The sequence below is a fragment of the Crocodylus siamensis genome, chromosome 7 (assembly GCF_052110815.1).
Source record: "Crocodylus siamensis isolate JL-2025a chromosome 7, ASM5211081v1, whole genome shotgun sequence".
Taxonomy (NCBI): Eukaryota; Metazoa; Chordata; order Crocodylia; family Crocodylidae; genus Crocodylus; species Crocodylus siamensis.
The window spans coordinates 10534305-10548746 of NC_143401.1; the positions used below are offsets into that span (position 1 = coordinate 10534305).

The 14442-nt window shown below is 43.9% G+C and overlaps 1 protein-coding gene across 5 annotated transcripts in view; it reads right to left on the minus strand.

Moving 5' to 3' along the window:
* LOC149859485 (lethal(3)malignant brain tumor-like protein 4) overlaps positions 1 to 14442 on the minus strand; it is a 93983-nt gene that overhangs the window by 65172 nt on the left and 14369 nt on the right. For 4 of the 5 annotated variants that reach the window (XM_090058845.1, XM_090058844.1, XM_090058842.1 and 1 more), the window contains exons 2-5: positions 13937 to 14106; positions 9728 to 9896; positions 1729 to 1840; positions 798 to 978 (exon numbers count right to left, since the gene is read on the minus strand). In XM_090058845.1, the coding sequence (XP_089914971.1) occupies positions 798 to 978; positions 1729 to 1840; positions 9728 to 9896; positions 13937 to 14053 (579 nt within the window). In that variant the 5' untranslated portion in view covers positions 14054 to 14106. Of the gene's footprint in view, positions 1 to 797; positions 979 to 1728; positions 1841 to 9727; positions 9897 to 13556; positions 13716 to 13936; positions 14107 to 14442 lie in introns of those variants that run through there. The other variant, XM_090058846.1, reaches the window with a different exon arrangement.

The following is a 14442-nucleotide window of genomic DNA, read 5'->3' on the forward strand; positions in this document are numbered from 1 at the left end:
GAAAGGAAAAGATGTAGAAAGAAAAGTAGTTTTGATGTCTCGCATTCAACCTCATAGCCAAATGTGCACAATAGGATGAATTATACTGTACATATTAGAAACTTCAGCCTCCATCACCAAAAAAAATCTGTGTTAAACAAACCAGTGGAATACCCAAATACAAAAAACACTGATCAGCTTCAGTCCTGGGAGCCTGCATATCTGGTAGCAGAATATGGACTGTTCAAATAATGTAGCCCTGAAGAGGGTAAAATGCTTACTCAGAGCTAAGAAAAGACTGGGTTCCTAAGACTATCAAGAAAATTTTGTTTATTCAACTTTAATACAGGCCTCTAGTGACTTTAATATACAGTAAATTTGGCAGATTATATCTATAGTATGTGCTAAAAATTAATTCAAAGTTCCATTGTCTATTACAAGTATTCATATAACATAGTGTTCTGGACTGTGGCTTTAGGTTGTATGCCTGGGGATAAAAATCTTGCTGTGTGTATTTTTATTACTGTAAAGGACTTTCTACTTCTTTGGCATAATACACATAAATTATAGGTATGGGCAAATTACAGGCTTCAGACTGAATTTTGACCTCATGTCAACTTTTCACTAACCTAACTCCATTGAATTCAGTAAAGATATTTCAAATTTACACCCACGTAATAAGATCAGATGCAATTCTGAAAAATCAAGCAGCCTGCATGCAGCCCCCGTGTTTCTGGTTTGGGTTTTCACTGTACCGACATGATCTACAGGAGATACCTTACTCATTACAAATCCCTTTAAACAAAATGCGTGCCAACCTTGTATGCCTCCTCATCATCTACATTTTCTTCATCATCCTCAGAGTCCAGAAGCAGTTTTCTCTTTCTTCGGAGCCGCTTGAGAGGTCTGTCAGCCTCGTTAACCTGAGAATCAGTGCTGGCGTTAAGGTTTCTGTTATTTATTTGGTTTCTGCAGTCACCTGGGATGTCTTTGGAATTCCTGCAAAAACCCACCATTTCAAATTAAATTAAAAATTACAACCAGCACAGAGACGGCAAGGGAAAGGTACCTGGGAAAAGGATAAGTACATTTATTGTTGTGAGAAGCACCAGATTTTCTATCCTAGGTACTTATGTAGCCCTCATTACCATAGTGTCTGTGCATCTCACAGCCTTTAATGCATTTATCTTAGCAAAGTATATCCTGAAAGACAGGAATGTATTATTACATGAATCTTATTGTTAAATGGGACACTGAGGCATGGAGAAGCTAAATTACTTGTCCAAGCTCATACAGATAGTTTGTAACAGAGCACTAAGTTGAATCCAGGTTTCTCATGTCCTAGGCTAGTGTCCTCTAAACATCAGACTATCCCACCTAATGAGACATGCCAGACAAGTAGGCCTAGAAGCTTAAATCCTTCATTTATCTGCTCAGTAGGTACAGCCCAGACAGTAGCAGCAGTCTGACTTGGACAGTTGGCACAAAGCAGTCTCCTTGGTGCCAGCCTCAGCTGTCAGGCCAAGGACTGAGATCCTGGAAAGCAGTCTCTTCTCATCTTTCAGATGGTGCCTCAACAAGAGGATGAGGACCATCTGCAGGGCACTGTAAACTGGCATTGCTTCTGCCAGTGCTCTGATTGTACCCTGGTCTTTTGATTTTCCTCCTGTCATTGCTTTCTCATGCAGATGCTCAATTCACCTCAATTTAAAATATTATTAAACTTAAAAGAATGTGAGATTTGCTTACTTGTCCTTATGCTGCTGCGAGCAGGTGCAAAACTTGTCATTCTCAAAGCAGTCCATTTGCCCACAGTTTTCACAGGCTTGTATGCCAGTACCAGACACTTTGTCTCTGGGTTCTGCAAAGAAGAGCAATGAAAAAAAGACAAACTTAAAAGCTTTGTGCTTCTAACACTTTTCTTATCCAGGGGGCTCTGTCAAAGTCCTTTACAAACTTCTGTTTAACTACTTACCTCACAATAGGATGGTGAAGTTGAGTTATTATCAGTGAGCAGGCATATAAAGAAACTGTACCATGTTATTAAAGCCTAAATCACCAACTTCTAAAGCATCTATGATTTTTTTTAATTTTTGGAGAAAACCCACGCTCTGCAAGGTATCAAAGAACGATTTAACCCCAAGGCTGTAACTACGGTCCAATTAGAAATCTGTTTTTCTAGTGCACCATAGCTTCACAGCCAAATGCAAAAGTACCTTTGTCTGAAATGCTGTCAAATATGTCCACCTTTTTGGGGGACCTGTCACTTGGATATGGCCTAGTTTTAAAATTGCACACTGTGGTCCCTGGAAACCTCTTTACTACAAGGCCTCTGGGAAAACATTACAGGCATTATGAGAATTCAAACATCTCTTTATAAAGATGCTGTACACTAGCAAGAAAAATGTATGAGTTGAAAACAACAAAACTAGAAAATATACATACCATGAGAGCCATCACTCCAATATTACACCTATTTTTAGTCCACATTGATTTACGTCCTAATGAAAATTGGCTCCCGCTTTATAGTTTCATAGTTTCTAGGCTCGGAAGGGACCTGAGCAGATCATCTAGTCCGACCCCCTGCCATGACAGGAAAGAATACTGGGGTCAAATGACCCCAGCAAGGTGTTCATCTAACCTCCTCTTAAACACCCCCAGGGTAGGAGCCTGCACCACTTCTCTTGGAAGCTGGTTCCAGACCCCAGCCACCCTGACTGTGAAGTAGCGCCTCCTGATATCTAACCTAAACCTACCCTCTGCCAGCTTGTGACCGTTATTCCTGGTCACTCCTGGCGGTGCTCAGAGGAACAGTGACTTCCCCAATGCCTGCTGGTCCCCCCTGACTAGTTTATAACAGGCCACAAGATCCCCCCTCAGCCTTCTCTTTTGGAGGCTGAACAGGTTCAGGTCCCGTAGCCTCTCCTCATAGGGCCTGCCCTGCTGTCCCCTGATCATACGAGTGGCCTCCTCTGGACCCTCTCCATGCTGTCGACACCCCTCCTGAAGTGTGGCACCCAGAACTGGATGCAATACTCCAGCTGTGGCCTGACCAGTGCCGCAAAGAGGGGGAGGATCACCTCTTTGGACTTGCTCGAGATGCATCTGTGGATGCATGTCAAGGTGCGGTTGGCCTTCCTAACTGCCTCTCCACACTGCTGGCCCATGTTCATCTTGGAGTCAATGATGACCCCCAGATCCCTTTCCGCCTCCGTGCTTACAAGAGGGGAGTTCCCCAACCTGTAGGTATGGTGCCGGTTGTTCCTCCCAAGGTGCATCACCTTGCACTTGTCTGTGTTGAAACCCATCCTATTCTTGTCTGCTCACCGTTGTAACCTGTCTAGGTCTGATTGTAGCCTGTTGCATCCTTCCAGTGTGCCCACGTCCCCCCACATCTTAGTGTCATCAGCAAATTTGAACAGGGTGCTTTTTACCCCCTCGTCCAAATCACTGATGAAGATGTTGAACAGTGTGGGCCTGAGGACCAAGCCCTGCGGAACCCCACTGCCCACGTCTTTCCAGGTTGAGAAGGACCCATCCACTACCACCCTCTGGGTGCAGCCCCCCAGCCAGTTGGCGACCCATGTGACTGTGTGGGTGTCTACACCACAGCCCCCCAGTTTCTTAATGAGAACAGGGTGAGAGACAGGGTCAAAAGCCTTCCGGAAGTCCAGGAAGATTATATCCACTGCTACCCCTGCATCTAACGATCTGGTGATCTGATCGTAAAAGGCCACCAGGTTGGTCTGACAGGACCTGCCACTGATGAATTTTTATTCTCGGGTTAAAGGGAGCAAAACTATCTTAGTGATCAATTGAGCATCCAACACCAGATTTTCAGTTTGATGGAAAAGTGCCTCCTAAACTACCTGTGATAGAAATGAGAGCCATTCCCAATAAAGCCAGTATGAGTATATGTGAGTACATGGTCTCTTGTCTCTCAAGTTTACTAGGAATTTTATCTCAGTGAAAAACAAACTATTTTGGTCCATATTTTCAGAACTTAATACCAAAGTATTGCACATTTTGTTCACATGCAAATAAGTAATCTAGTGCACAAATGATATACTTGAGAATACATGGGGATATCTATACAATCAGTCTATTACTATTATTCTTACCCTGGATGCAGCTGCATATTTTGTGTGCAAGCTTACCTGTTTTGTGTCACATATTTTTGAAAAACATGTTCTTTAGTGCTAAACAAACAAATTTGAGAAATTATTTTGTAGAGTTTCAATTACTTCCTGTCCTCAATCACTGATGTATGTAATAATATCCTGTTAGGAGACTGACAAATTTGGTATGTAGCTGATGGCCCCAGAGGATGCGTCCCCCACAAGCAGGAATGTGTGTTTGCCTGGGGACAAATAGCAGCAGCACAAAATATTCAGTGCACCGAATGAATTAACATGAGCTGTGTGCATTTTGTGGTGCCTCAAAAGGCTTTTAGGTGACAAAAACTGTTTGTATGGACATGGCCAGAGGGGCCAATGTTGATGTCAGATGGCTTGGCTGGAGCAGGCGCACACACAACTGACAAACAGACTGCATGTGAAGGGACAGGTTTTAGGTTGTAGTACACTGAAGACCCACCAATTCTAGAGACACAAGACAAGGCATATAAGGCAATTTTTTTTTTCAAAAGCAATGCCTGCAGAGCCCTGCTGTCTTAGATGCCACACTGACAGAAGAATTTTTATTCTTGGGTTAAAGGGAGCAAAACTATCTTAGTGATCAATTGAGCATCCAACACCAGATTTTCAGCTTGATGGAAAAGTGCCTCCTAAACTACCTGTGATGGAAATGAGAGCCATCCCCAATAAGGCCAGTATGAATATATGTGAGTACATGGTCTCTTGTCTCTCAAGTTTACCAGGAATTTTGATATAGGAAGGAACAACAGCATATGTCAGAGCTAACAACTTCCCTGACATACAGCATGGCTGTATGTCAGGGAAGTCAAAAAGTACAGACAGTCAAAAAGCCCAAGCAAGAATCAATTCCATCTAGGCAGCTTCCTCTAAGCTGCATAGAGTGAACTGATAACCAACAGAACTAACATTCAGTTTTCAACTGGGAAAGGCAAGGGGAGGCCTGCACTGACCCAGGCCAGTAAGCAGGGGATGTGAGGGGGCGAGAACACTAGAGCAATCTCCCAGCCTGATGGCCACTGCAAGCCCAGCCAGGTGGGGCCATCCCCAACTGGCTCCCCAGTACATGCCCCCAACCCCCTGCTGTCACCCCACAGGGGATTAAGGAACCCCTGCCCAGTGCTGGCCCACTTTGGGGGAGCCTCCTCCTCAGCAGGTGGCCTCCAGCCTGGGTTCCCCAACCCAGGCAGCCCTGGGGAACCATTTCCTTCTCCCCCTTCCCAGCTGCCAATTGCTTCAGGCACTGCCACAGGAGGGAGAAGTCCTCTGGACTGGGTGCCTACCCATGCAGCCCAGTATGGGGGCACCAGGGAGCCCCTGCCTTGGGGGACTTCCCTTACCCCAGCCCAGGGCAGACCCAGGAAGCTGTGGGGAATTCTTTCTTTCCTGAGCCCCACAGCTGCTTACCTTAGCCCCTGCAAGTCTCAGGGCCGCCTGAGGCAGCCTCAGGGAGTAGAGGGAAAGTCTCCCGCTCCTCTGCAGCTGTCTTTGCCTCAGACTCACAGCAACGGGAGAATTCCTCTTGGTTCCTCAGGGTTGAACGGCTAGGGGACCCCAGGCTGAGGTAAAGAAAGCCCCGAAGCATGGGTTCCCCAGTGCCTGCACCCCCCCCACTCCTAGGGCCTTGGGAACTTCTTCACCCACCCTCCACCATGGGGTTTTCCCTTCCCCTAAGCTGTGTAGGCCTGGGCTAGAGGGAGTCTGGAGGTTCATTCCCTTGCCCCTCTCCCCCAACCATGGGCTGATGGATGCAGGCAGGAAGCAGGCTATGGAGCAGAGAGGCAGGGCCATCCCTGTTCCACTGCAGCAGACAGCACAGGCCAGGGCAGCAAAGCATCCTGGGATGCTGGTGGACTCTGAGTTAACTTGAACCAGGAAGGGATCTGGGACAGAAGTTCCATAATCCAGTTTGACCTAAATCAGTTAAATCTGATACTACATCCATCTAGGTTTATCTTAAATTAGTTTTGGCCATTTTGAAAGTGATTTACGTACACTGAACTTCTGCTCTGTTACAGGTTTAAACCAGTTTCCGATTACTTAAAGTATTTTATGAGCAACTTCTGTCTCTGGTCCATCTGTCTTGTTAACGCAGATTCCTCAGATCCCGAGTAAAATAATGGCATTTGACTTTCCAGGCAAGCAATAAGAGATCCATAGCTCTCTTCCCCAGATCAGAAGTTCTTTGTGAGGATGTATGGGAGTTATCTTATCATGTTCCCTCTCTGCTACATGGGAGAAAATAAAGTGAGTAGAACTAGTTGAGATCTGGTTCTCCTCAAATCAAAACAACATTGCTTTGAGTCATTCAAGTAATGCTGTGCTCCACTATAGAAGTGTATAGGTCCTGTCTCCATAGGGAATTCCAAGATTAACGAAGAAACCTTATAGATTAATAGATGTAGGGTCAGAAGGGACATAAACAGATCATCAAGCCCGATCCCCTGCCTAGGCAGAAAAGAGTGCTGGGATCAGATGACCCCAGCCAGATGCCTATCCTTATGCAGAGGTATTCCATGGCAACTCCTAATACCACACCAGAACAGAGTCCATCCTTACAGCCTGGTCTATTTTTAAGCACCTGCTTTGGTCTTACTGAATAGCTATGCAACTTGAAGTCACCCAGGATAAGAAGATTGTCAGATACTTACACTAGACTAGTAGAGGCCAACTTTTTTGGCAGGCATGCCACAATTAAGCCCACACTCTCCCTGGGTACCACTCAAATCCTCTTCCCCTACTTATTCTGCTGCTCTTTCTGCTCTTTACCCAATGGCCCCTACCCAATCCGCTTCTCTGCTTTCTACTCCCTCCCTATCTTCTGTGCTCTCCACTCTCTCCTCAGTCTGCTACATGCTACATACAGAGGCTGTCCATGCTATCTGTGGCATAAATGCTGTGGGCTGGCTGCTCCTGCTTTAGACAAATGTAAACTGACAACAAGCTATTACCTACAGCAGGGGTGGGCAAAATGCAGCCTGGGGGCTGAATGCGGCCCACCAGGCCATTCTATCCGGCCCGCGGGGCCCCACCAAAATTAAGAAAATTAATATTCATCTGCCCCTGGCTGCCTGTCTTGCAGCCCTTGATGGCCTGCCAAAACTCAGGACGCCACCCTGCAGCGGCCCTCCGCCCAAAAAAATTGCCTGCCCCTGACCTACGGTATCTCATGAACCCTAGAGGCAACACAATTTGATGAATCACACTGGAGTCACACTGGTAACCAGACAGCCTGCAAAGGTTGGCTAGGTCTTCCATTGAACAATTTTAGGAGACTAGGAACCAAATCACTGAAGAAAACCAGATAATACGAGGAATCACAGAAAATTAGGAGTTGGATCCTTCAGCTACAGATGTCAACCAGAGTTGCTGCTGTTGCCTAGTACTAGCAGGAGCCACCAAACATTCTGGAAATCTCATGGACCAGTAAGCATGTCTTTTTTCCTCCAGAAAGACTAACTGCACAGCTCCAAGAGGACTAACTGCATAGCCCATAACACGACTGCAGCAACTGACACAGTAGCAGCTGGATACAAGTACTGAAATACCAGACTATGGCAGCATCCAAGTTCCTGTCATGGGGACTCCATTCTGTGGCATAGAGCTAAAGGAAGAGGTCCAATGCAAGCATATATGCATGCTCCAGGCCCAAAGCATAAGGACCAGATAAAGTGTTAGGGAATTAACTGTTCAGGTCCTTGTGCCACGAGATTCTAACATTGTCTGAGGCACATTTGGACACCGTGACATCCCAAAACACTGGGGATGTCTGCTGCCCTGAGGTGTTCCTGTGGACCAGTTGTTCCTACATGATCCTGGGCAGCAACGTCCTCTGAGGTGAGCTGCTCCCTAGCACCAAGGAAAGCTGTTACCCTGGGGCTCCCTGGTACCACACCCATGAAGTGTTAGGTTGAACCAAGGCTGGGACAGCATTTAAATAAGAGCTTCTGATTGAGGGCTTGCGACAGCACTTTGGGTTCACACCTTCAGTCCACACTCTTCAGCTAACAGGTCTCCCATTACTGTTGTCTGTAGGAACCAGGACACTTTAATGAAATAACTGTGGTGACCCAATTTCAAACTATCCCAAACAACAAGAGCCATGCACATCACCTCAACTGAGGACAGGAACTTCAAAAGGGCTATGCCACAGCTGTAAAGGTTAGAGTCAGGTAACAGCTCCTAGAAGACCAGAGGGACAAAAAAACCCCATCTGAAATGTTCCTAGGTCTTGATGTACCTTTGTTTGGGAGAATACTCAGCAGTGCTGTTCCTGAGTTGCATTATGGCGATTTCAAGCAGCTAATATTCTTAGGGCACTGACAGATGTTATATTAAAGGTACAATGGGATCTGATGTGCAAGCCCAACAATCGCACTTCCAGCCATGCCACATATGTACAGCTGGAGGTGTGATTGTGGGATCAGACCCCAATCACGCCATACTACCAGTACAGGGGAAGCCTGGCATCGTGACCTCAGGCTCAGCTACACCAGCAAATAGCAAGCTTGCCTCCTCTGCACTTCTCCTGCTAGGAGCCCTAATCGTTTGATCAGCCAAAGGAGTGTAGGGGAGACAAGGGCTCCATGGGTCCCCATGGCTGAGAGTCCCAATCAGCTGACTGGGGCTCCCAGTCACAGGAGTGCATGGAACCCAGGCTCCCAGCTGTGGGACCACACGGGACCCAAGGGCTCTGATATACTCACTCCGCTGGGAGTCCTAACCAGCTGAGCAGCACTCCCAGTCTGGGGAGGGCACAGGAGTCTTGAAGAGCTCCAGTGTGCTCCTGGAGGCTGGAAGCACAGGCCACACATTCAATGTAAGGTGTGATGGGAACCAACTGTAAAGATATTGCACATCTTTTGTGTCAATACTTAACTAGTTAATCACTTCTTAAACATAATGTTTGTCAGAGGCCTTAAGAAATACAGCTGTTTCTCACACAATTCCTACTAACGATACAAATTTCAAGACTGAGGATCTCACACAAACAATGGCCTAGACCCTGGTCCTGCTGTGCATGACAGAACTGATAAACAGCAGTTGCAAAGCCAGCTTAGCTGTTTACTAAACAATTTCCCCTACATAGGGAATCCCTGGTTGACGCAGTGCTGTGCCTTCCACTCCAGGCATACTCTAGAATAAGGCGTGAAGCCAGCAGAAAGAAGTCATGGCTGAAACAGCCATGCACTTCAGCAATCCCTGCCTGCATAAATGGCCATTCAGTGGGTGTTGCAAATAGACACAAGTTTGAACAGCCCCATCTGGCTCTGAGCAGGTACTTGCTGGATCCAAAGATGTAGCATGAAATTTCTGCAAAAAGAACACTTACCTTTTCTTTTTTTTTAAAAGGGCTTAAGGCCTTTGGATGAAGAATGTGAGATAAGGCTAAGTACAATTAGGATGATATAAGAACGAAATTAATTTTAAAGTAAACTATATTTAAAGCATTTAGAAGAGACAGCCATTCACAACAGAAGTTATATCAGCAAGCACAGTGTTGTTACAATAAATACTGTATTTCTTCAAAGATGGAGTTCTAACATCCTGTTAAGAAGTGTGTAGTTCATCCCTCATCAAAAAAAAAATCTCACCTTCAGAATCAGTGCCAGAGACAGCAGTAGTGTTGATAGCAGCAAGAGTCCAAGTGCCAGAATTAAGGCCGGCTGTGCTGTTATTTATTGCTGGGACAGAAAGAGATTTTATGGCTTCCGCTTCTACTTCAGTAATGATTTCTAGTGTTCCAAACTCACTTAAACGGAACTGTGGATAACAAGAGAAACCAAACAAATAAAGACGGCTAGCAAACAAAACAGCAGCAGACAGGCTTGAAAGAAGAAATGATAGTGCATGAGATTCAACAAGAAGCAAGTAGATCCAAGATAAAAAGCGGAATTGGCAAGAGAAATGGATTTACATACAACACAGCATCACAAAAAACGTTCTTATTGTACTAGAAAATGCCACTCCAGTGATGAACATACGAATTATTGGTCCATATGTATAGAGAAGTGACATTTATCCTAGTGTGCTTCAGATTTTTCCCTTTATGTAATTCAGATCAATGTTCATTTTAACAAACATGCAAGAGCAAGCTGTACATCAAAGGGAGTAGCAATTTAGTTGAATCCCTGTTCTGAATGTTCAGGGCTAATCTGCAACAAAGAAATAGACATTAAATGCTATTACTAAATACAGCAACCAAATTTTAAAAAATCTCATAGAAAGTAGGAAGCTATCCACGTTCTTACAAGTGGTTATTTACCAGGGATTGTAGTTCCTCAGGGAGGACCGTTCCAGTGCTTGTAGAGGAGTCCTCCCCCTCATGCCACTAGGCTTTGAAAACCTTCTACAAACGGAGTCCCAGTTTGGACGGCATGAGCACTCTCTCAAGCAGTGTTAGGAATATACGAAGGCAGGCAGTTCTCAGCCCCTTCAGTTTCATCTACTAACCCCGAGTCCTACAGAGAGCAATCCTCCTAGAACGTGGGAACGCGCAGAGGAAACATTCTTGGAGTACAGATACTGGAAAGACTCCTCTCTTTCTTCTTTCATCAAGGTTGCCTCTCTCTGTAATCCCTCTTTTGGGAGTTTAGCAAGCAAAATCTTCACTGAAAAGAGGCCCTAATATGAGGATGGATCAAAGATTCTGAAGAGGCATCCATCCTCAGAAAATACTTGTCTTTTGAAGCTCAAAGTGTAAATGTTCAGCATGCTCAATAATCCAAGAAAGAGCTCTCTGAGACAGGGCCAACAGCTTGCATGGGTATATGACCTTGGGGAGGTGGAAGGGCACAAAACATGTCATTGAAATGCATTTCCCTTAGACCAGAGATGTCAAAGATATGGCCCATGGGCTAGATTCCAGCCTGTAGAGCCCCATCATCTCACCCATGTGATTTCTGACTGGCTTTGCACACTGCAGGCAGCACATGCAACCCACACGCTGCACATGATGCGCAGGGCCAGTCTGAGGCATGACCTACATGCAATGTGCAGGGCCACTCTGGCCCTGCATGCTGGACCCAGCACACAGACTGGTCTGTGGGTCCAACAGAGCCTGCAGCCCCAGAAAGCACTGCTTATCTAGCAAGTTGCTAAGCAGTGCCAGTAAATATGCAAAGATCACCAAACAAAAGAAGGATTTTTCCCCGACCAGGGATTAACTACCAAAATAAATACAAGCAGCCATTATTTGATTTCCACAACCTCTGCAATATGTAGATGGCTACTCCAAAAACAAGACCAACTGCCAGAATTTGTTGACATTTGTAAATTGTGAATAAAAAATCTGTAGTACAATAGCTTATTGGTTTTACATTCTTCCATTACACCCCCTTAAAAGTCATGATCATTCTCCACCTAGCCTCTCTATACAAAGTCAAAGTACTAGACCTATTCTCTCAGGCAGGTCTCCACCTTGCTCCTTTCCTCTTTTCCTCCATGTTCACAATATCCCAAGCCAAGCTCCATCATCATCTTACAAAAGCCCTACCCTATGCTCTCTTACTTGACCTAAGGCCTATATTCTTCATAGCTCCAAACATACTGCAGTCTTTCTAAACGAACCTCTGCCTCCTCTGCAATCCCAAAGTAACAGAGAGAACATTATTTTTATTTCAGTGAGAGCAAAAATAACACACCCCAAAGAGATGGTAATTATATACGAGATTCTGATTGTGTTTTCTGTAAGGAGTCTTTGCATCAATTTAATGAGAGAACTACTGCTTTTCTGAAAGGGCAGAACAGGAACAGTACAATGGATTGCAGATACCATAGGCTAAATCTTCCATAGAAATGCTTATAATAGTAACAGACCAGTATTATGAGCAAAAGGTCACGAGAAGACGTTTCACCAGAGCTCTGATGCTCCATTAAAACCAGAGTTAACAACTGAAGAAAGGGAGGGCATTAAAGCAGTCTTCTATTAAGGAACTAGCTTTCTGAAGCACAAAGCTTTTTGTCCATAAATCACCAATTCTAATCCAGCCTAAATCAGCAGTGATGGAAAGTGTTACCATGCAAAGGCAGTTCAATGGCTGACCCGAGGTCTCATGAACAAGTGTGGTTCAGTCCAGTTACTGCTGACCCCCACCAGAACAACTGTGACCACTGGGAATTTTGACTTGAGACTGAAGAATGACTAAGCCATGGAGCTAAACTCCACTCATCCCTGGAGGTGCTCCCTTCTGGCCTATGATGGGAAAGCTACTGCTGCTGCTGCACTGTAGGTGAAAAGAAGATTTTAATCTGCAGAAATGTCAATACAGCCTACTCATTAACACAAACTTCAGATGAAAATACAAAACTGAAAGCAATGTTCCTTTGCAAGGGGCAAAAATGGAACTACAAAAAATTAATTGGAAATGCGATACCTCTGACATACACAAGGGAGTTAAAAAGAGACAAATAGAAAGGGAACTGGACAGTGAAAAACAAGAAAAAAACATTATGAAGCATAATGCTGAAGTAGACATCTTGTAAACAGTTAATAATGCTCTATTTAAACTTTGATACCATGCCCAATAACAGCATTATCTGAGGTCTAATCCTTGTAAAATTATCAAACAAATATATACGGTTCCTTTCATCCTAAGAAATCTCACAATGCTGTAGACTCTACACTGTTACACAATAATCAATTAAATGCAGCCATCTCTGGAGAGGAACTTTATTGCTGTTTTCAAGAACACAACAATATTTCACAGGAGGTTTTCTTTTAGGAAGCAAAGATTAAAGACTCCAATTGGAAAGTGCAAGGTTTTTAAAAACTAATAATCCAAACCACAACTTGAAAAACCACAGGTCTAGTAGGAACTCTATGGACCCGATTCTGTCATTCCACTTTTATGTCAGTGTAACTCCACTGATTTTAGGACGCTATGGGGATCCAAACATTTCAGACATGAGGTCACCCGAGCTCTTACCCTTTTGACTTCCTCAGTCACAGCACTGAAGAATTTTCACTGTAGTTTAAATTGAAGTTTGAAACTGATTAAAGGGTTTTTAAGACAGAGTAGTTGAGGAAAACATGAAAAAGACAGAAAAAAGACTAATGTTGTTATGAGTAGCCACTGATTTTGGATACCTAACATGAGCTGCTGGAATCGTACAGGTTCTCATCTCTAAAAATATCATATTCAGGTTGTCACTGTAGGTAAGTACCAAAAAACAAAAACCTGTAACAACTTTTGTAAATTTGGCCTAAATATTGGAAGTACAACTATTTTTCCAGCCATCTGTAAAAACACAGTCATCCCACTTACTTTCTTTTGTACATCAGATATGAGAACATCAAGCTCTACATTTTAATTGTTGTTTATCACAGTTATATTACAGAAACTTTCAACAAATAACAAACATGTAGACAACTGACAAAAGCTGAGCCAATAAACACTGACATATGAGAGCAACCTAACTTACCGATACCAGTGAAAACAGTTCTTACTCATGCCATGTTGGTTTTAATGGTATTTCTGGCCTGAATAAGGCACTGTTGAATTGGCAGGATCAGGCCATACACTTTTGTACAACAATGTAAAAACATTGTTAACTACATCCTTGGAACGATCTTTAGAAGCTCTGAACAGGAGTCAAGAGAAGGAAAAAATGACTAAGCTTCCATAAATCTGACAAGGAATTTACCATTTGATCCAACTTTGTTTTGTCACAACAATACCTGACATGAGATAATCATTTTAAAGCAAGACTTTTTTCTAACCAAAGAAAGAACATTTGCTATCGCACTGTATTATGGAAGGTATGACTGTCTTTTTTTTTTACCCTGTTCCTTGGTTTCTTACTTGTATGTTGCTACCTGGCAAGGTAGCAATGCCGTCTTTCCAGTCTAAGGCACCCATTACATCGAAGTCTGCAGTCGAGTTGGTGGCAGGTTTTCTCTCCGAAACATTCTGTTCCATCTTTCAGCTTAGGCTTTTAGTTTTTTAAAAAAATGTTTAAAGAAAACTAGGGACTGGGGGAAAAAAAAAAAAGAGGCACAGAATCAACAGGCCTGCTGCTTACATTTCATGAAGGATTTAAGAGTGACGCTTATGATTCACATTGTTAATGGCTTTAAAAAGATGGGGGAAAAGGTTAACTTGCAATTTGCCCAGGCACTTTTAAGTATAGGTATTAAAATGCAATTCCAGGACAAAACAGTACAACAGAAAGTTGTGACACTCAACCGGTTTGGATAAGTAGTTATTGTCAACTTTACAGAGCAAAATCCTGGTCTCTCTCAAATCAGTGGGAGCTTTGCCACAGATGTTAATGGGACCAGGATTTGGTTCCATGTTAACACATACAT